Here is a 20197-nt window from a genome sequence, read left to right on the forward strand (position 1 = left end):
ATGAGCTGCATGTGCAGTGAAGGTGTGAAGGTGATTGTGTGGAAGAGTTTGGTGAGTTAGCTCAGTGGTTTCAAAGTGAGCCCTCCCTAAATAGGGTCCTCAGAACTTGAGGACTGCTGGACAAGCTAACAAGGATTGACTTTTCAGCCGAAAGTTAAGCTATATATTCTTTTTCCAGTGCAAGTGTATTGCAAACCTGAGGAAATGTCTTGAGGAAAGTTAGAGCTTAGGAGAAAAGCACTTAATGGGCCTTCCTTTGCTAAAGTCTATTTTTCTTCTAAGAGTGGTATTCCTGGGGATGATTTTTCTTCTCAGACCTTTGGTAAAGTTTGAAGATGTTTGTCACACTGGTAGGAGCGATTGCTACTGTCATCTTGTGGGTAAAGGCCGGGGGTGCTGGTCCCGTCCTACCAAAATAAAATAACCTCAGTGATCTGAGACAGAGAAACGATGCTCTAAGCATTGTTTCTCAGTGTTAACTGTGTATTGGAACTGCCTTGGAATGTTCTAGCCCAGTGCCTGATTGTCTTCATCAAGCTAAACCAAATCAACTGCCACTGATTTGTCACTCACAGCAACCTAGTAGAGCAGAGGAGGACTGCCCACTCACCTTCCAAGGCTTTATCTTTCTCTACGGCGAACAGCTGGCGGGTTTGATGACCTTTTGGTTAGCAGCTGAATTTTCTACCATTCTCACCACCATGGTTCCTTTACATCCCACAGGGTCTGATATAACTGGTAAGGGGTGTGGCCTGGGTTCCAGAAGATTCTAATATATAACAAAGGTGTGAGAATCAGTGATCTGACTTCTGAATGTTCTCTAAGAAGTCCATACAGATCTATTTTTGTTTTTAACAGTGTTTAATCCACCAGCACAGGAGAGGAAGACCCTCGATGAAATGGATTGATTTGGTAACTAGGGTAATGAGGGTAGGTATGACAGAGGCAATAAGGTTGGTACAGGAGAGAGCAGGGTTCAGAGCTATTGTACATAAGGTCGCTATGAGTTGTAAGCGATTTGATGGTACATAACAATCCACCAGCTGATGGGCTGTCTCCTGTGCACTTTACTGCTTCTGGAAACCAACTGAAGAGTCAGTTATGAGTTATTTCTGACTCGACAGCACACGACAGAAGTGAGCACCTCACTGACCATCATATATGTTGAGTCAAATCTGAGTTGTGACAATGCATGTGTAAGAATACACTAAAATTAGTTTTAAGGATTGATCTTATTTAGGTACAGGCTACATTTTAAAGACTACACATTAAACAGAACAGAAAACAGGGAAGAATTTTAAGTATTTATACTTACGACATTAAAGGGATGATGGGAGAGAATCATAAGGGCATTCCTGGGCTGTGCTTTTGGAATAGGCAGAGAAGTCCTGCCCCCACCAATGATCTGCTCCCTGTCTGAGCTTGGTGGGTATGGGCATGCCCTGAAGAAGGGTTGCTGGTCACCAGAGTAGAGCCAGAGTGTCTGCCCTCTGGGAGATATGTCTGATGACAATTTCTGGGATTGATACTTGAATTTAGGGTGAAACAAAGGGATTCATAACAGACAGTTGTCTGGCAAGCTATTTGACTATAATGTGGGTTATTTTCACTATTTCATAAAGCTCTTAATTAGGAGAAGGGTCCTGAACTTTAGGGATATATATATTCTCTAACACTCCTTTGGTCATTTAGGACACCCCCAGAGGAACAATCCAGAAAAACGGGATTTCAGAAATAGTATTGAGAATTCATAGTTTCTTCCAACACATTGAGCTACTCTGATTTCACATAAAACACAGAAACATCAATGATTATTTCATGTGGATAATTTATAATTTAATATAAGACAAGAATTCCAATTCTTTTTTTTAAATGGCACAGCCATAGCAGCATAAATATTTAATAAATAGATTTTTTTTTTACTGATCACCAGATGCTACCAACTGCAATAATAGAGTTGATACCTTATTGAGTCATTTACAAGAGTCTTATGAAAGTAATCCTCACTGTTGGAACTTGTATTTTGAATGTGCAGTAGCAACTGAAGAAAGAATTATTGAATATAGAACATGCTTAAACTGCGAAGATTTCCTTTTTATCTCACAAATGAGTTAAAATTGAGAGAGGTCAGGGAACAAAAAGGAGGTTAAGTAATTGACAGCATCAGGTCTGGGTGGATGGGAAGGTCCCAGAACTCCAGAGACCAATGTTACTTTCCCCAGTCTCATCTTGGGACCCATAAAAATCGTGACAGTTTTAAATCACCTGATTTCTCATATTTCTGTGTAACACAGCCTAGAATGTAAGAGAAATGTTGATATCAGAGTGTCTGTGTTGGGATAGACTCATCCCATCCTTTAACAGTGGGAAGGCAAGTTGATGATAAATTTATTTTTGCTGAATAACTAAGGTGTCATCATCTATATGTTCATTTGAGAAGCTCAGCTCATTTATTGGCTTCTTGGTTGCAGGGCAGCTGTAGGAATGTTTTTGTGCATGTGCATTAACTGTACAGTTCAAATGTTAAAACAAATCTGTGTAGCCTCAAAATTTAAAAAAAAAAATTAAATGATGGTATATGTAACATAGGTACAAATGTGACTATGATGTTGTATTAGTCTCTCCTCACTAACAAGAGAACATCGTGTCTCATTTTGAGAGAAATTAAAGATGAACATTTTGTAAAGTCTGAGAGAGCATTGCCAGGCGTAAGTATCTTGGGGCTTTATTGCACAATTGGACCTTTCTGCTTCTAAAAACATACCCAAATTGGATGGGGGTTGGGGAGAATGGCTATTACTAAATTATGTCAATTTCTGACTTTGTCTTGTTGACTGCATCTGAAACATTTATGCCAATGTACTGTCAGCAAATAGAAATTTAGGCTGCTTTATTTTAATTTTGTAATGAGGAAAATTTTATTCTTTTTTAAAAAAGACTTCTTTCAAGTAACTCTGGTCAAAATGTCTAAATTGTGGTAGTGTATTTATTATGCAAGAACAAAAACAGGAGGATCTTCTTGAGTCAGAATCTGATAGCACCTAACCACAAGGATTCAGCCACTTGTCTTTTATCCAAGTTAGCCAGGGCTATGTCACCATTTTCAATCTTTGAACACATAACTAATGCGTTCTCCGGGCCCACTGGACACACATTTCACTGTTTTCAGTGCCTTTGAAAGTTTGTACTGTCAAATCATTGTTTTCCTGGTGTAGTGACTAGGTTCCTAAAGAAAAGTGCCACCAGATGTCATTTTAGCCTTGTAAATAAGCATGAGAATATTCCTTTGTGATTCTGATTAAGATAAGTTACTCTGGTTATATAACAGAAGCAGGAGCAAAATGCGAGAATAGTTCTTTAACTACTAGGTGGGGCACCAGAAAATTTCTAGTTAAATATTCTATGCTCAACGGAGTCTTTATTGTATTTTTTTTTCCCACCCCTGCAGATTGCATAGAATGCCTTTTTTTCTTCTTAAAACTTTTAAACACACATCCAGAAGCTTTGCTGTGTAGTATGCATAGTGTTAATAATTTTCCTATCATAATGTGATTGCTTGGTCACCTTTAGAAGTAAATGTCTACTGTTTCTTGGAAATTTCAAATAAAAGATAAAAGCATAAATTACTCCTTTTAAAAGATGGATTTTCTTACATTGATTGCAGGACAGTGTGCAAATGCTTTACAGTAAGACAGTGTGAGGGCTTCTCCGACTTAGAATTAGCTTTCCTTTCTCTTGGTGTTCACCAACCAGCAATTGCCTACAAATAGGGGGACCAGAGATCTGGGTATTTTAGCCACACGTTTAAGATGTTATCTGTCTCAAAATTCTGAAAGTCCTATTTTGCCGGATCCCACGTTTCTTCTCATCCTGTTGTTTCGCTTTAGGCTAATTTGTCCTGACACTGCAGCTGCCAGGCCCCACACCACACAGCCTGTCATTAAAAGCCCCAGGAATGAAGCAGAGGCTTGGGACTGAAGTTAATTTGGCGTAAACCTAACTTTCAAAGATTTCTAGACATATGATGTGGCACATCTAAGTCCAGTCACTTACACTTCTGTCTAAGTCCTTATTTCTATTATAACTCTGTCTTTCATCATTATCTCTCAAAGCATGCAGCACTTTGAAGAGGAACCCCGAGGAGCTGCTGCAGTGTGAGGCTTGTTGGGTACCTTTCCTTAGAATGTCAGTGTCCACTTTAATCACATAGCAACCCGGTCAGTCTGTCTTTGGCAGATTTTGATTCTGGCGTCTTTTGGCTCCAAACTAAGCACATGGGAAATCAGGGTTCTACCATCACACTTTACAGCCAGATTAATTGCTAAGAGCTCATGGGTTTTGCAGATAAGATGATCTAGGTTCTTTCCAACTTTTAAGTTCTCTAAATCTTCCTGTTCAGATGAGGCAAAGACTGAAACAACGTACATCAGTGGTCACCATGTTTTTTCTGATATGGAACTACATACCTTATTATTTACTAGAGTGTTATTATCTTTTTTTTTATTTTTAGAGTGTCGTTTTCTTACTTAACTTTAAATATCTGGCTAACCTTGCCAAGTCAGGAGCTCTGGATGCCTGGTGTAGAGGGAGTCACGTTGCTTGCAAATTCAAAGGGACATGGTTTGGTTTGTTTTTTTTTTTAAGGGACATGGTTTAAGTCCCCTAGTTGCTCCAAGGGAGAAAGATAGGAAATCTATCCTGCCATGAAGTTGTGAGAACCTGCTGATGGCTCAGCTATGAGTTGGTTTCCAGTTTGATGGCAGGGAGTTTTGAGTTCACTTTGCTGAGCACTGTGAACAGCAGCTAACTCAGGAAACCACTTACTCATTGGCACTGACTGGCCTAGATAGCCCATGCTGTCCTTGGGGTTGCTAGAACACAGCAGTCTAGGTGCTGGGAAGTTATCTTAGGTGCCCCTCTTGAATTCAGTGATGGCAGTGCACCTAGGAATTGATACACAAGCCATTTGAGATTCTCCCTTTATGTTCTTCTAATGCCTCTTTGAGACAAAGTTAAAGATCACGAACCTTAACTTGAACTGACTGGTGTCATGGCAACTAGCACTTCACCTTTTGCTGGTCCCCACTTCATACATGCTACAATATTTGTGCACATTAATAATTCATTACAAAGTGCCAGATTTCTTTGTGCTGTCAAACTGTGTCAAGGGCCGACTGTGCTGTGCTATCTCAGATGTCACCTACCAGACTATTGAGGGCAAGAGTAATTACAAGGGGGAAAAAATCCTGAAAATGTGATGCTTTCTAGCCACCCATTTATAGCATTTTTCTTGTAAAGCAAGAAGTAGAATTAGTGTTGATCAAGGTTTATTTGATAATGTGCCCCAGACATAAGGCAGGAGTTTGGCTGTGGAAATAACACACCAGCGATAATTGCTCACCTCCATTCAGGCAGCAAAGGAAATGATTAACCGCCTTGGTGCTCACTCAGATGTATTGGGCTCCAGTGTGAAACCTGAGCACAGGATTAAAAAGGAGTCTAAGCAGTCCTGATGTGAATGCTCTTATCCCAGGCTTGTTGTCTTCGCTGGGCTGATGTGAGGAGCTCAGGATTTGACAAGAACTCTGGAATCCAGTTGGTCTGGGTTCTGAGGCTGAGTGTGTGGCCTTGGATGGCTTATTCCACTTGGGTCTCCGCAACACTTGGTTTTTCCTCTCAATGCTGTTGTAGTAATCACTGTATTCCTACAGCTGTTGAGCCTTTCAGACTAAAGAATATCATCCATTGTCTTGGAATGTAGAAAATCTATTGACTCATTGGAGGACATTATTACTCAGCCAGTTTTGCCAGTGAAAAAAATACAAAGGGAAAAAAAGACATATTTTCAATAAAGTATTCCACTGCCACCACCTTCTCTATTTTGAGAACTGATTCCTACCTGTCAGAAGGAAGCTTTATTTTAAAACAAACCAACCAGTTTCACACTTTATTAGCTGTGTAAGGTAAAGCCTCTTTTCCTAAAGATTTCTATTTTACAGTTGCAAAAGATTTTAGTCACATAGCCATGTTTAGATTCTTTTATCATTTTAAAACAAATGACCTGCCACTACCACGTTTTTTCCCTCTTTTAAGGGGAGGAGTTTAGAAAACAGCCCCAAATCACATTTTTTAATATGCAAATACCCTGCTTATGTGAAAGAGAAAAAACTTTTCTGTTTGTTATTGTTGTTGTTGATTGCCATGGAGTCAGTACAAGGCCTGAAGCCTTTCTGTAACTATCGTCACTTATCAAAGTTCATAGAGTTCCCAGAGGCATGCTGTTTAGGAAGTGGATGCCACTCTTGGTTTAATATCATCCAATGCTGGTAAGGATCACTTCTGCTTAAAGTTAGGGATGGGACAAGCTCTGCTTTACCCATTATTCTGTGGCTGGATCTTAGCACAGTACCTGCGTGTAGTAGATCTTTAAGAAATGTTTGAAAATAAAATAAAATATTAAAAAAAAAAGAAATGTTTGTTGGTTAATAGCGTCAGACTTTCCTCTGAGGGGTATGTGACATTCATCAGTTTCAGAACCTTTAAAACAAATTAAGCTAGAAAACAATTAGGACCTTGTTAATCTTCTATCACCTACCTTTTATATGGTGCTGGAGCTCTGGATTAGCCATTTAACACCTGCAGGCAAGAACACAGCCCTTGAATATGTGGAAGTCATTAGTGCCAATTCACTTTGCTGTCTGCCTGTTTCAAATCAGTGTGGACATTGACTGTTTAAAAGAACATGTGCTCAGACTTGTCAGGTATGCTTGCTGATATTTTATATTGTAAGTTCTTAGGATTTAATATTGAGTCTTATACTTAATTGTATTAGGAATTTTAAATTGTGTGTGTGTAAAGGCTTCCAAATAATAATAATAATAATAATAATAATGCATTTTAAAAAAGGCTTCTACATACTAAATTCTGTCTTCTAAGACTAGACAAACTTCTAGAACTTGGAAATGATCTCTGAATCATTTAGTGCAGGGTTAATTAATCATAACTAGATCTTAAAGGCTTGATTACTTTTAGGGATATTAGTTTAGATTGGACTTGGAATCTTTTTGCCATCAAATCAATATTACTTACAGGAACCTTGTAGGGCAGGGTGGCAAAGTGTCCAAGGCCGTAAGTCTTTACAGAAGCAAGCTGCCTCATCTTTCTTCAGTGAAGAGTCTGGTGGGTTTGAACTGCCAGTCTTCTAGTTTGCAGGCAAATGCCTTAACCAGAGTGCCACCAGAGCTCCTATTTTGAAATTACGTGGCATATTTAACATTGTTCACCAGCATCATAATCCAAGGACTTTGTTTCTCTGGTGTTCCTTCCTCATCTGTGATATGATGGCACTGGCTGCATTTAAGCTAAGATTTAAACTGGAATTTCAGATAATTACTGAAAGTACCAGTTCGCAGCTCTTTGGGCTATGAAACGGATCAAAACGACAGTATAATAACGGCCCTAACCATTCCTACTTTATTAATTACAAAAATCAAGCTGCAACATTATCTTAGGGAAATATAGACAAAGTGAAAATGGGGTAGGATGATATTAGATAAAGGCTTACTACCCTAGCTACTTTGAATAAAACAATTATTGGGAGACCTCAGTGGTATTATTAATAGAAAGCACTTCAAAGAGCATGAGATGCTATGTGTATATATTATTATCACACCATGAGTTATAAAGGAAGGAACTGCGAGGTAGGTTGTCATGGCAGAGTTCATGGGGGAAACTGACAGGTGAGAATAAACATAACATGAGGAAGAGCGTGGAGACTGAAGACAGGGTACGAGGTGGGGGTAAAAGTCACACGCAGTTGTGCAAAAGTCAGACTAGAAAAGACCTAGGATACTTGGCAAAGGTTAGTATGACCACTGTGTATGGACTGGAGTAGCAAAAAACCTCCAACATTCATGGAATCTTTGTGTTTGATCTTGTAAAACTTACAATAACATAAAATAGTCGTGTTTTAAACAAAAGCTCAGTGATACCTAAGCCAAGAATTTTAAGAAAGTACAGCTTTTCTCTAAGTTGGCTGTGTAGTAATTTTTTTTAACGTCATAAATCATGGGAAACTGTGTTGGCAGTAAGATATAACTCAACAGTAGACAGATTGCTATTTGCTGCTTTCTTTTAAGAAGCAGGTTATAAAACTGTTGGGAGTCTGGTAGAGTAGTAATTAGGTCATCTTAAACAATTTGAAGTAAATTTTCCCCCCAAAAATACAGCCTTACATATTAAAAGGAAGAGAGCTGAGAGGGGGAAATTAGTGTGGGGAAATGGCCTTTGTCCACTGCTGCATAACCCCTGTGTTTACATCTGCCTCCAAGGAAGAGTGAGTCCCCAGGAACCCCACAAGTGGGGTGTAGGCATTCAAACATTACAGGTTTTATTCTGAGCAGAGTTAGCATTATGACACATTCTCATTTCGAATGATTCTGTCCTGCCATTCTGACTGACTTTCCTATGCCTGTTAATAGTACACTTTGTTAACAAAGCCTAGGTTGCTGGAGCACAGTGCCGGAGCAGCTCTTCACTTGTCGGGATATTACTATTTAGTCATGGTCATGTGTTAACATTAATACAGAACTCTACTTCCTGGAGCCCACACTCCGGCTGCAACAGTGGGCTGAAGCACAACTGAGCCTGAGGATGGTGCAGGCCTTGGTGGGCTTGCATCCTGCCGAGCCAACTGGACAGCACCCACCAACAGCGTACAGATCATCAGGTTGCTGCGCTAATGTGTCACACGTGGAGTCACGGCTTGATGTGGGAAGGATTTAAATTAGATGATTCAGTGGAGATTGTAGGATGGCACTGAATCCAATTGTGTCAGAGTTGACTCAGCAGCACCTAACAACAACAGCACCATCACTTGCAAAAGGAGCTTTTGATTGTACAGTAAACCGAAAGTTTAGCTATTAAAATCCACAATCTGGCGAGCTCTAGTGGCCTAGTGGCAGGAAACTGTACTGCAATCCCAGAGGTGCGCGGTTCAAATCCACCAGATGCTCTGCTGAAGGAGGAGGAACAATCGCCTCCTGTACCAGTCAGATCCAATTTGACGGTACACACATAAAATCCACAATCTGCTCTGTGAAACAATAGAGCAGTCTCCTGTATAGATTTACAGTCTGAGAAACCTGATGGAGGGTGCCCATGAGTTAGAATCAGCCCAACGGCAGTGGTCTTACCATTTGGAAAGTAAAAAAGACCCTTCTAGGAAAGACTTTCTTTTCATCTCTGGACATTGGCTTCAGAAGTTCATGTGTCAGAATTTTGTTGGCCATGGTTTCTGATAGACCTGTCATGCCAATGATATGGTGCCAAAATAACCAGACACTTGAAAATAAATGTAGGATATTTTGTAATAAATTGGGAAATAGAGCATACATATGAAAATTTGTCTTGTAATCTTGAATTGGATGTTGGGTGAAATTCATGATGTTGTTTCTAAAGCTTGATTCTTGTTGTTTTTCAGACCACTAAGGCTTTTCTTCCTACAATGCTGGAGATTAATCATGGACATATTGTGACAGTTGCAAGCTCCTTGGGACTATTCAGCACTGCTGGAGTTGAGGTTTGTCAGATATAAAGCCTTTCTTTCATTTAATGGGTTACCTTATGATGGATACCCAAAATTCCCACGGATGATACAGTTCATGAAAGCTCACTTCCTGGATGCCACCTTAGGATGTAACAGTAGCATTGGGTTGAAGAATCGGCCTGCTGACAGTTGTTGACATGGAATTGGACCTCTCCTGCTACACAGTCTGTCACTTAAGTTCGACCAAGGAGCAGCAGCAAAGACTAGATGAGCTGACTCTGTAAGGCCCCTTGACATGGTGTTAGCTCAGCAGATAAAATGACCATCACAAATGTGATGCCTCCTAGACTCTTAACATTTATAGACATGAGCCTCTTGAAAGAATAAGGTTTAATCAAATTATTCTTCACCATATTGAAACTATAGGACATGTGTGTGTGTGTGTGTATAGTCCTGTGGTATTTACATAAGATAGAAAACAGCTCTTTGTGCAGCAGACAGCTGCATTCCGGGGATTTAATTATCATTATGTCCATTTTTTAATTTAAAATTGGGTAATGGAGAAGCACTTCGAAACCAGGTGTCTCAAGATTAAGTTCTAGTTTAAGTTTACAGGGTATACTTATCATTTTCATTTTCACTTCACTGTGAAAAATAAGTCAAATTATAACAACTTAAAACCCAAGCTAGACGTGCCTTTGTTCCTCTAGCATTAATTTAAACAAACTGGTTTTTCTTTCTCTGTCTCCCGAACAAGAGCCCATTTGTAAATTTTCCAGACACTTCAAAGTGAACCTCTCTCCATTTTTAACTTAAGCTTGTTAGCTTTCACAGAATCCTTTGTGGTAACTTCCCCAAAGTAATGTGATCCTTGGTTGATGTGGCAAAAAGTTTTCATCTGTTTCTTCTGTTGGTTTGAAAATATTATTTCTGCACTGAACCACATCAGCTATCGTTCCCTTAAAACGAGGCCCCTTTTTGTGCTTAAGTCACCTGTAACTTTGTATATCAGACATCTAACAAGCAGTTGGACCAGGGGAGCTTCCGTTCGGTTGGGGGATTCATGTGCATACTGAGAATTTTTGTTCTCTCTCTTCTAACTCAGGATTACTGTGCCAGTAAGTTTGGAGTTGTGGGTTTTCATGAATCTCTGAGCCATGAACTGAAAGCTGCTGAAAAGGATGGCATTAAGACGACGTTGGTTTGCCCTTACCTTGTAGACACTGGCATGTTCAGAGGCTGCCGGATCAGGTCAGTAAAAACCCACAGTGCTGCAGATGAGGAGCTGTCTAAAAAACCATCTTTCTGTAGTGAGTGAACATGGGAATTGGATCTTCACATATTGCCAGTCTTACATTTTAACATTTAACAATTAACTGTAGGTAGTTTTCATTGGTCACAATGTGTAAAATTGGGATGTGTAAGATTGCCGAGTGAGAGACTGTTGCTATCCCCCCCTTTTTTTGTGCAAATATAAATAATATGATTATTTGCCAATTCATTTTTTTCAGCCATACAGTCTAGTGCTGTCCATATTGGGCCACACTGGTATTAACTGGTATTAACTGCAGACCTTAAACTAGAAGCACCAGATGCGAACCAGCTTCTCTTCCTCTCTCAGGAGAAAAAAGTAAATACATAGGATTTCTCTTAGTAAGCTACTTCTTTAGGAGTTACTTTGTTTCAGCAGTAATAAAAACCCAAATAAGAAAAAAATAGAATCAGATTAGTTTGAACTCACAGTGACTCGGGAGGGCAGGGTGTTACTGTTGGTCAGCTTTCCAAGGCTAGAACTCTTTAGAGGAGCAGACTGCCTCATCTTTGTCCCACAGAACTGCTGATGGGTTTGAACCACAAACCTTTGGATTAGTGACTGAGCTTTTAACCAGTCTACCACTAGGCTTCCTTTCTTCGGTGTTAAAATAAAAAGAGCTCCAGGGGAAATTATTTTAATGTGACCAATTTGGAAGTGAAACAGTCTCATTGTCCGAGAAGAGCTGCGAGACTTTATTATAAATGACCTTTTCATGTTACGTTCCAGATTTGGAAATATCTTTCTTTGCAGAGAGTGTGCATAGCTAGAGTGAGAAGAAGTGTTTGGGTTTACTAAAAATGAAATAAAATGCTCACACACTTTGAAAGGAGGCACATGGGAATAGAAATGTCAAGTTCCGTCTGACTTGAGCTGGGCCAAATAAACAATCATGAATCATTAAGAGGATACTGTGGGACCTGCATACTTTGAGATCTTTGCATGGATGCATTTGAAAGGCAAAAGAAGATAACTAAACTAGTGCCTTGTTGGCCTCGGGGCCATTCTTAACACACATTGAACCTGAACAAGCAGTGAAGTAGGTAGAGGGTGACTTATTGCGTCCATCCTTAAAATGGAAGCATTGCGGTTGAATAATCCCTGCTCAAACTGACCCGAGTCCAACCTCGGGCATAGCCTGGCCTCTGGCCTCTTTGTCCTTGTATTTGAGAGTGGGTGAGGGTGGTTTGATGTTTTCCTCTTAAATACTTTCAAGTAGCTACAGAGGGCTTGGAAGAGTTCTGGTTCCTGCCTAGCAAAGCAGCAGGTGCAGGCATCTGAAGCGGTGGCAGGACAACAGAAAGGAAAAGGAGCAAGCTGTAAGGTCATTTCGGCATATAATGAAATTAATTGAACTGAAAAGTAGGATGTCTGTGTGCACTCACGTCAGAGACCTTCTGGAGCTTTCCCTGTTCTGCCCTTCTACAAAGGTCATGCCAGTATCAACACAGTTATTATAACTGTGTTTGTTACGGAAAGCTTGGCATCCTATAACCCTCGACTCTTTCTACTGGAGAAAAAAATCTGAAATGCATTTTGAAGCATTGTATGAATATCAGTCAATCATTTTAAGGGAAAGCAGACCAATTTTGCCTTTTTTTCTTTTGGTAACTTGTTTCCCAAATCATGCAAATAAAATATGGTCATAGCGTTTGGAGGACACAGAGCACAGGGAAAATAAAGGCTGTTCATAATCGCATCATGTTGTTGCTATGTGGCATCGAGTTGAAACTAATTCTGAGCTGCCCCTCCCGCACCTTTTCAGAGACTACACCACAGCGGAGGAGATTGTCCATCTTTCTTCCATAGAGCAGCTGGCGGATTCAAACCACCTGCCTCTGGGGAGGCAACACAGCCTACTAGGCCACCAGAGCTCCTTCAGTCAGATACACACACCATTGAGCTTTTTGAGATATGTCCCCACTTCCTTGTTTTGGGTCAATTCTGAGTCTGTTCGGTTTTGTTTTAATCTCTAATTTTCAGGAAAGAAATCGAGCCTTTCCTGCCGCCCCTGAAGCCCGATTACTGTGTGAAGCAGGCCATGCAGGCCATCCTCACCGACCAGCCCATGATCTGCACACCACGGCTCATGTACATTGTGACCTTCATGAAGAGGTATGGCTGAGGGTGTCTGCGGGGGCCTCAGTGCCTCCAGTGGGGGTATGGGGGGTGGTGGTGAGAAACGACTGCTTGTTCGCTAACAAGTCTGATCTTCTCTTTCAGCATCCTCCCTTTCGAAGCTGTGGTGTGCATGTATCGGTTCCTAGGAGCGGACAAGTGTATGTATCCCTTTATTGCTCAAAGAAAGCAAGCCACAAACAATAATGAAGCAAAAAATGGAATCTAAGAACCTTGCAGGTTTTTTGGTACTGAATATCATTTGTATCAGAAGACGATCAAAATGTTTCAATCCAGTAATCCAGTGCACATCAACATTACTGACACCCTCTGGAATCTATACCCATGTTGACTTTTTTTTGGTTTTTTAAAATCAACTTCTAAAGAAATAAAGTGTGAATTAATAGAGTGCTGGGAAGATATGATCAAGAAAAATGAAGTTAGGTTGTTGCCAACGGGGATCTTTGAGAGAGAACCCTAAAACCAATCAAACCTTTAGATTATGCACTGTGTGACATCTTCAGACAACCATTATTTTTTGTCATGAACAGAGAGTCTAGAGATAATGTGTCATGTGTTGTTTTACTTAATCCTCTTAGGGTTTATTAATCTTATCATTAAACTCTAGCCAGTTGACATCCTTGCCACTTCAAGGACTAATAGTGCTATATTTTCTCATGTTTCCTTAGTTTTAGTTTTGCAACCCTGTGTGGCTTTTTTCCCATGGTATTTGTCAGTTCAGCTCTATTTTCAAGGACTTTCTAAATTGCCATCAATTTGAGGTGAATTGTATTTGAGTTTTACAGTAAAGTTGATCAGGTCTCTTTCTTAAAGTCATAATACTTAAAATATCACCCAAATTTTCAATTTTATTGGGGAAATATTTCATTGAAGTGCTCTATTACCCTGGAGACCTAATTATCCAAAAAGACCCTAGATTTTTCTACCTGTGGATTTTGCTGCCTAAGAAAGTGCCCTTTCCTCAGGAAGTTGCTGGGTCTCATTTCTCTGGATACATTCACAGCTAGCATACAGAGCGGCTCCCACAAAGGAAATAGTTTCTAAAAATGGGAACTTCTACCTAGAAAAGTCCCCATTTTTGTGCCAACAATGATTAGTGAAGGGGGAAAAGAACCATATTCTATGGAGTATGTGTGGAATGGTGTAAAGATTCTTTTGAACGTTTTATTCACATTGTAGAACAGCAAATGAGATTTTTACAGTATTTTTTGGTAAAACAAACTATTTTGTGCCTTGAATTTGGTATATGTGTATTAGTGAAACATTGTAAAAGTGAACTTCTACCTCTGTATCTAAATGTATACCACCCACTTGTAAATGACTATAAACTATTATGTGATTGCTTTTTTTTTTTAGACTGTCTTGTTTAAATAGTGACCAATGTTTAAGGCTATTGAGATAAGCCAACTTTTACTAATTAATTGGGAAGTTTTATAAAGAACTGATTAAATTTAAAGAATTAACTTGCAACTGACTGTGTGATTCTTAGTTACCAGCAATATTTTAAGAAAAATGATGGTCTTATTTTTTGCCTTTTCTGTCTTCTCCCTTGCCTTAAAAGAAAATGGTTGAATGAGATAACGTTTGGGAAACAGACACAACTTGGGTTGCTACACCCTCAAGTTTCCAGTGTTGCCATGGGCTTATTTCATTATTAGTGGAAAACAAAGAATCCTCTTACCTGTGTGGCCATCCCACAGATCCAATCTCTGCACTGTATTTACACAGGCAAGGGTCTGGCTCGCTGCTAAAGCCATCTGCCATTAAGTCGAGTCCATCAGTTCCAACTCACGGTCACCTCTGGAGAGCAGAGTAGGGTTTCCAGGGATCGACTTTTCAGAAATAGATCACCAGGCCTGCCTTCTGCTGTGCCCTTGCCCTTAGCAGCCAAGTGCATTAACAATATGCCCTATCTAGAGGCAGGTTTGCTGTTCATGTCCCTCAGTGCTAGTCATAAGGAACAGCTTCATCTTCTGTTGGAATTGATCTTTATAAGTCATAAGAAAACCTGAGGCTTATAGCCATTGAGGCATTGATTAGTGTGTGCTGCAGGTTGGAAACAACTTGTAGCTGAGCTGACCTTTCATTGGGTTTTCAGAGACTGTAAATCGCATGGGAGGAGTTTGCCCATCTCTCTCCCTCAGAGCAGTTGGTGGATTTGAACCATGTCTTTGGGTTGGCAGCACAACGTCTTACCATTAAGCTACCAGAGCTTTGAGGCCTTAACTGCCTCTTAATATTCAATGGATTTAGGTATAAGTACTTTGAAGTTGTGTTTTAATCATGTAGAATGGGAGCGAGTATTTCAGAGGCAAACCAGGTCTACATTCCAGGTAACCTGTGGCAAACTCAAGCTATCCTAGATCGATCTGTTTTCAGTTGATGTCTCATTTATCAACCTTAAGACTAAAGAAAGTTGTCTTTACATTTACTTTTATGTTCATGTGTTGCTATTTAAACCTATTTCTATTTTTTGTTTGTTATTACCCATACTATGATGTCCATCTTTAATAAACCTAATTCACTTAACTGTTTTGGTAGAAGTCTTTCATTCCCAGGCCCTAGCCTGGGTTAGTTACTTCTGTGGTACTCTCTTGAGTGTTGAATATGGTCCGGATCCTCTTTCTCATCTTTAACCAAGGAGTTTGGAAGCTGATAAAGTTAATACAAGTTGTGCTGTAGGATCCTGCATGCTTTATTTCTTTATTGCAATGTTACATTCTTAGTACAATGTTGGGTTATTGATTGTTACTGGTTTGGAGGAGGGGGATTCTCCCGTAAATGTGACCTCAAGTCTAGCCTGCATACTTGTGTTAATCACTTATGTAATTGCCAATCTCACTTTTTTTGTTCATCTACATCAACACCACCCACACCCCCTTGACATTAATGCTGTCTTTAAATATGTTCTCTTTTTTATCACCCTAGTCCATTCATGCCAATGTTTAGGGCCACTAGGCTCAAGGCTGACTCCCTAGGGGTGCCACTTGTATCCCTCAATTGTAACCCCCTCTCTGTTCTTTTATCCACCTTAATGATAATTATGATGTTGAGTGGGACTCAGGAATCACACATTTTGAAGCCAGGCAAAGATAAATTCCAACTATTGTTTCCCCCTTCATCTACCAAGTCGGCTTCCTTGTCACAGAAGATTAGCTTGACAGGTCTGAGTAGAAAGCTAGACTGGTTTTTGAAAGAGTGAGAGAGAGAGAGTGTGTGTGCACGCGCATGTCTGTGCATGTGCCTACACATATGTGCTCACCTATTTTTGTAGCAGGGTCCTATTTCCTTAGCTTTCAACATATTCCCTAGGTTTGAAAAAAAATAAAACCCTGAAAGATTTTTTTTTTCTTTTTCAAAGAGAAACGTGAACTGGGGCCTAGGCAAGGAGGAAGATGTGCAACAATGAATGAATGGAAATCCAAGTTCTCTATAAACTTTCATTAAAATCTCAAAAAAATTCTTTGAAATAAAAAAAAAGTATTTGACTTTTAAAAAATAAAAAAGAAAGCCCCCCCAAAAATCTCAAACACAAAAACAAATGCAAACTTTTTCAACGTTTTCTTTTCCAACTGACAGAAGTCTAAATTGGTGTTAACCTGAATCTTGAAGATTTGCTTTGCATCCTACGAAATGAAGGATTGATGAGGCATGGGGCAGGAGAGTAGAGCTTTCCACGCCAGATTTATTGCCTTTGTCTGATTAAAAGGAGAAGAAAGGGAAGCAGGGCTGTAATAGGCCAGTCAGTGTGGCTGGAGCACAGTGCCAGAAAACATAGTCTAGATAGATAGAGTACCATCACATTGGAACTGATGCACAGCTGACCCTCCACTAGGTTTTCAGAGGCAGTAAATTGCATAGGAGGAGACAGCCCATCTTTTTCCTGCAGAGTAAGTGATGATGCAAACCACATACCTTACGGTTGGCAGTACAATTCCTTTACCACTAAGACACCGCAAGGAAGAGTTCAGCAAATACACTGGGCATCTGTTAGGCCCAGGGTTCTCTACTAGGGACTTAAGTAACCTTGACATTAATTCACCATGCAAATATGTGTACCTTCATGTGCATTGTGCTGAGAAGTTTCAGAGTATGATGGGTGAGACAGGGCAAGGAGGAGGAGAGATACAATGTTCAGATAGGTCTCATGATGCAGCAGGGAGAGATGGGACTGCAAATCTAGTCATTCTGGAGAGTGAATTACCAGGATGGGACAGAGGTTGGAGAAGGGAGATTATACTCAGGTGGCTAAAATGCATGCCATGAATGTCCCAAGAAGGCACAATCTTGCAAGTAGGTTGTTTTCCAAGATGAGCAATAAGTGCTTCATTTAGGAGAGAAGAGAGAACCCCTGGAAAGATTTTTAGCAGGATAATAGCATCAGGATCATTTGATATTCTGCCCAAAGTGTAGAAGGAGAATTGATGCCTTTGAGATGTGATGGTGTAGAAGAGTATTGAATATACCATGGACTGCTAAGAAAACAAACAGGTACATCCTGGAGAGGGTTAAACCAGGCTGCTCCTTGGAGGCAAGGATTCTGAAGCTTCGTCTGACATACTCTGGACATGTTACAAGGAGGGACTAGTCCTTGGAGAGGGATGTCATTCTTGGGAGGCTGGAGGGACAGTACAGGAGAGGAAGACCATGTATGAGGTAGATTGATTCAGTGACTGGAGTAATGGGGGTGGGTGTGTGGGAGACTGAGATTGGCACAGGACAGAGCAGGGTTTAGGGCTGTTGTACATAGGGTTGCTATGAGTCACAGGCGACTCAATGGCACATAACAATAATAGCATCAGTAGAGTTGTAAATTAATAGAATCACTTAGCTTTCTGTCAGGGTTTTCAAGGAATTGGGCAACCAGTTTGGAGGGACACCATCACAGCAGTCCAGCTAAGAAGTGGTACAAAGCAGTTAGAGAGTGTGGCAATATGATAATGGAAAGGAAGGGTGGTGTGAGAATTGGGGCTGGGACTCCTATACGACTCGTCAACTGATTGTGGAGGGGATTGGACCTTTAAGTGTGAAAGACTGAAGAACACAGAAGTCATTGCTTAGATGGGAGCAAAAGAGTGCATCTGATTTTCAAAATGCTGCATTTGTGATGCCAGGTGGCCCTAAAGTGGCAGGCAGGTGGACTTGTACCTCTGGTCTTCAACACAGAGGCAGGTACTGTTTGTCCAAAGTTGTCTCCGGGAAGGCTGGAAAGCAGCAGCCCAGGGGAATGTGAGGGGGTAGCTGAAGGAGGAGAATTCACAGAAGGTGACGCCAGGGCAAAGTTAGGAGGAGAACTTCCTCATCCCAAAGAGAAACTAGACTAGAAACAATTATCTCCTGTGCCTCGGTCTAAACCCCAGGCTGAGTCACACTTAAGAAACCTCAGTCTGGCCCAAGAAAGCCTGTGTGACCAAGCTCAGGGCAGAGGCCCAAAGGGTGAAGGGCAGTGTTAACAGATAGCACATGGAGTCTTACTGTGCTCTCTCTCAGGTTTCTAGTAACTGAACTCATTGTTAAAGCGACTGCAGGGAAATCTCTTCCCAAGTGAAACCTGGGAACCATCGCTCTTTGACAATTTTTTTTTTTTCCTTGGGTTCAGAAACCTGACTTGCTTAAATACGCAGGCAATGTTTCATGAGAACCCAGGGGGAACCCAAATGCATTTCAAGTATCATTAAGTGGATACATGTTATTTCAAATGAGCCCTTTCTTGTGCCAAGAAGATGTGACAAGACCAGCTTCTATCAGTCTGCGTGACCAGACGGGCTCCTATCTGTTTCCCTGGGGTCACTAAACTCTCAGCTGCCAAGAACTAATGTCTCTGGGGCAAGTTCTCAGGTCAAGACTCCTACTCCCTGCCCTCGCCTGCCCTCCCAGGAAATGTCAAGGTGGAAGAAGGAGTCAGCTCTTAACTCACAGCAAGCCTACTTAGACAATAGAATGAAGCCCGACCCTGCGCCACTTCCAGTATGTGCTGTGCTTAAACCCTTTATTAAAGTCATCATGTCAGTAAATGAGTTTACAACTTGCTTAAAGCACTAACTCTGTGATGAGTGGTGTCCCCGCCCCAGACGTGTTTGTAACATCTGTCTTCTAAGGGAGTTCCGGTGGCCAAGGGGTAAGGAACTATACTGCCACCCCAAAGACACACTGTTCGAATCTACCAGCTGTCCCTCCAAAGAAAGATGGACAGTCTCCTGCCACACAATTTACTACCTCTGAAAACCCACCGGAAGGTCAGCTTTGAGTCGGTGTCAACGCAACACACATAACAAGAACAAACAACAAACCTCTGCTTAGGGAGATCTGGCAGTGGCACCTGCCGGAAGTTCCACTCCTCACCCAAAAGCGAGCACCTGTAGTTGGAGGGAGAAAGACAGGCAGTCTCCTCCAATGTGATTCATAACCTCTGAAAACTTGGGGTGTGTCAGCATAAGTCTGTTAAAACTTGGTTGTAATGAGTGAATGAAAAAACCTGTGCATATAATCCCATTGGGGAGTGAGTTTCTTTATTATATTAATGAGATAGTGTAGTAACCTACACTAGTTTAAGTCAATCTTTTGAGACACAGAAGTTCCTGGAGAAATGCATCATCCTTGGAAAAGTAGAGGGTCAGAGAACAAGAAGACCCTCCACTAGATGGATTGACAAGACTTCTGCAACGGTGGGTCTAAAGCCAGCAAAGATGCTGAGGACTGCAGGCTCAGGCAGAGATTTGTTCTGTTGTACTCAGGGCCACGGTGGGTTGATATGACAGCACCTAACAACTTGAAGAAAATCTTGTTTGTCAAAGTCACCTACTCGTAGCAACTCTAGTCCAGCAGCACTAGATCACTTAAAACATCCTTTGAGCCTAGTGGCAAGAAACTGTGCTGCAATCCCAAAGGCACGTGGTTCGAGACCACCAGCCATTCCACAGGAGGACAGGTAATATCCTCCCTTGTGATTAACTGCCTCTGAAAACCCACCCAAGGTTCAGCTATGGGTCAGTTCCAACTCGATTGTAGGCGTTGGAAGATGCTGAAAGTGTGTGGCAGGTAATCTAGAATCCCACTTACACGGTAATCTTTTCTCATCCAACCTGCTTTCTTCCTTAAGAGAATTTACACAGTGTCATCCGGGAGCTCCTGACAAGCCTTTCAGCGGTGACTGGTGAAACCTTTCTTAGCACTAGCCAAAAGTAAGAGATGGATTAGCA

The 20197-nt window shown here is 40.9% G+C and overlaps 1 protein-coding gene across 1 annotated transcript in view; it reads left to right on the top strand.

The window, feature by feature from the left end:
• The window catches only part of RDH10 (retinol dehydrogenase 10 (all-trans)), a 31274-nt gene extending 17893 nt beyond the window's left edge, over nucleotides 1–13381 (top strand). Inside the window, exons 3-6 of the mRNA XM_006880464.1 lie at nucleotides 9482–9580; nucleotides 10653–10798; nucleotides 12843–12974; nucleotides 13083–13381. Coding sequence (XP_006880526.1) covers nucleotides 9482–9580; nucleotides 10653–10798; nucleotides 12843–12974; nucleotides 13083–13206 — 501 coding nt within the window. The 3' untranslated portion in view covers nucleotides 13207–13381. The remainder of the gene's footprint in view (nucleotides 1–9481; nucleotides 9581–10652; nucleotides 10799–12842; nucleotides 12975–13082) is intronic.
• Nucleotides 13382–20197: the final 6816 nt, after the last annotated feature.

This window comes from Elephantulus edwardii, unplaced genomic scaffold (assembly GCF_000299155.1).
Source record: "Elephantulus edwardii isolate Elephantulus edwardi_28Jun2011 unplaced genomic scaffold, EleEdw1.0 scaffold00008, whole genome shotgun sequence".
Taxonomy (NCBI): Eukaryota; Metazoa; Chordata; class Mammalia; order Macroscelidea; family Macroscelididae; genus Elephantulus; species Elephantulus edwardii.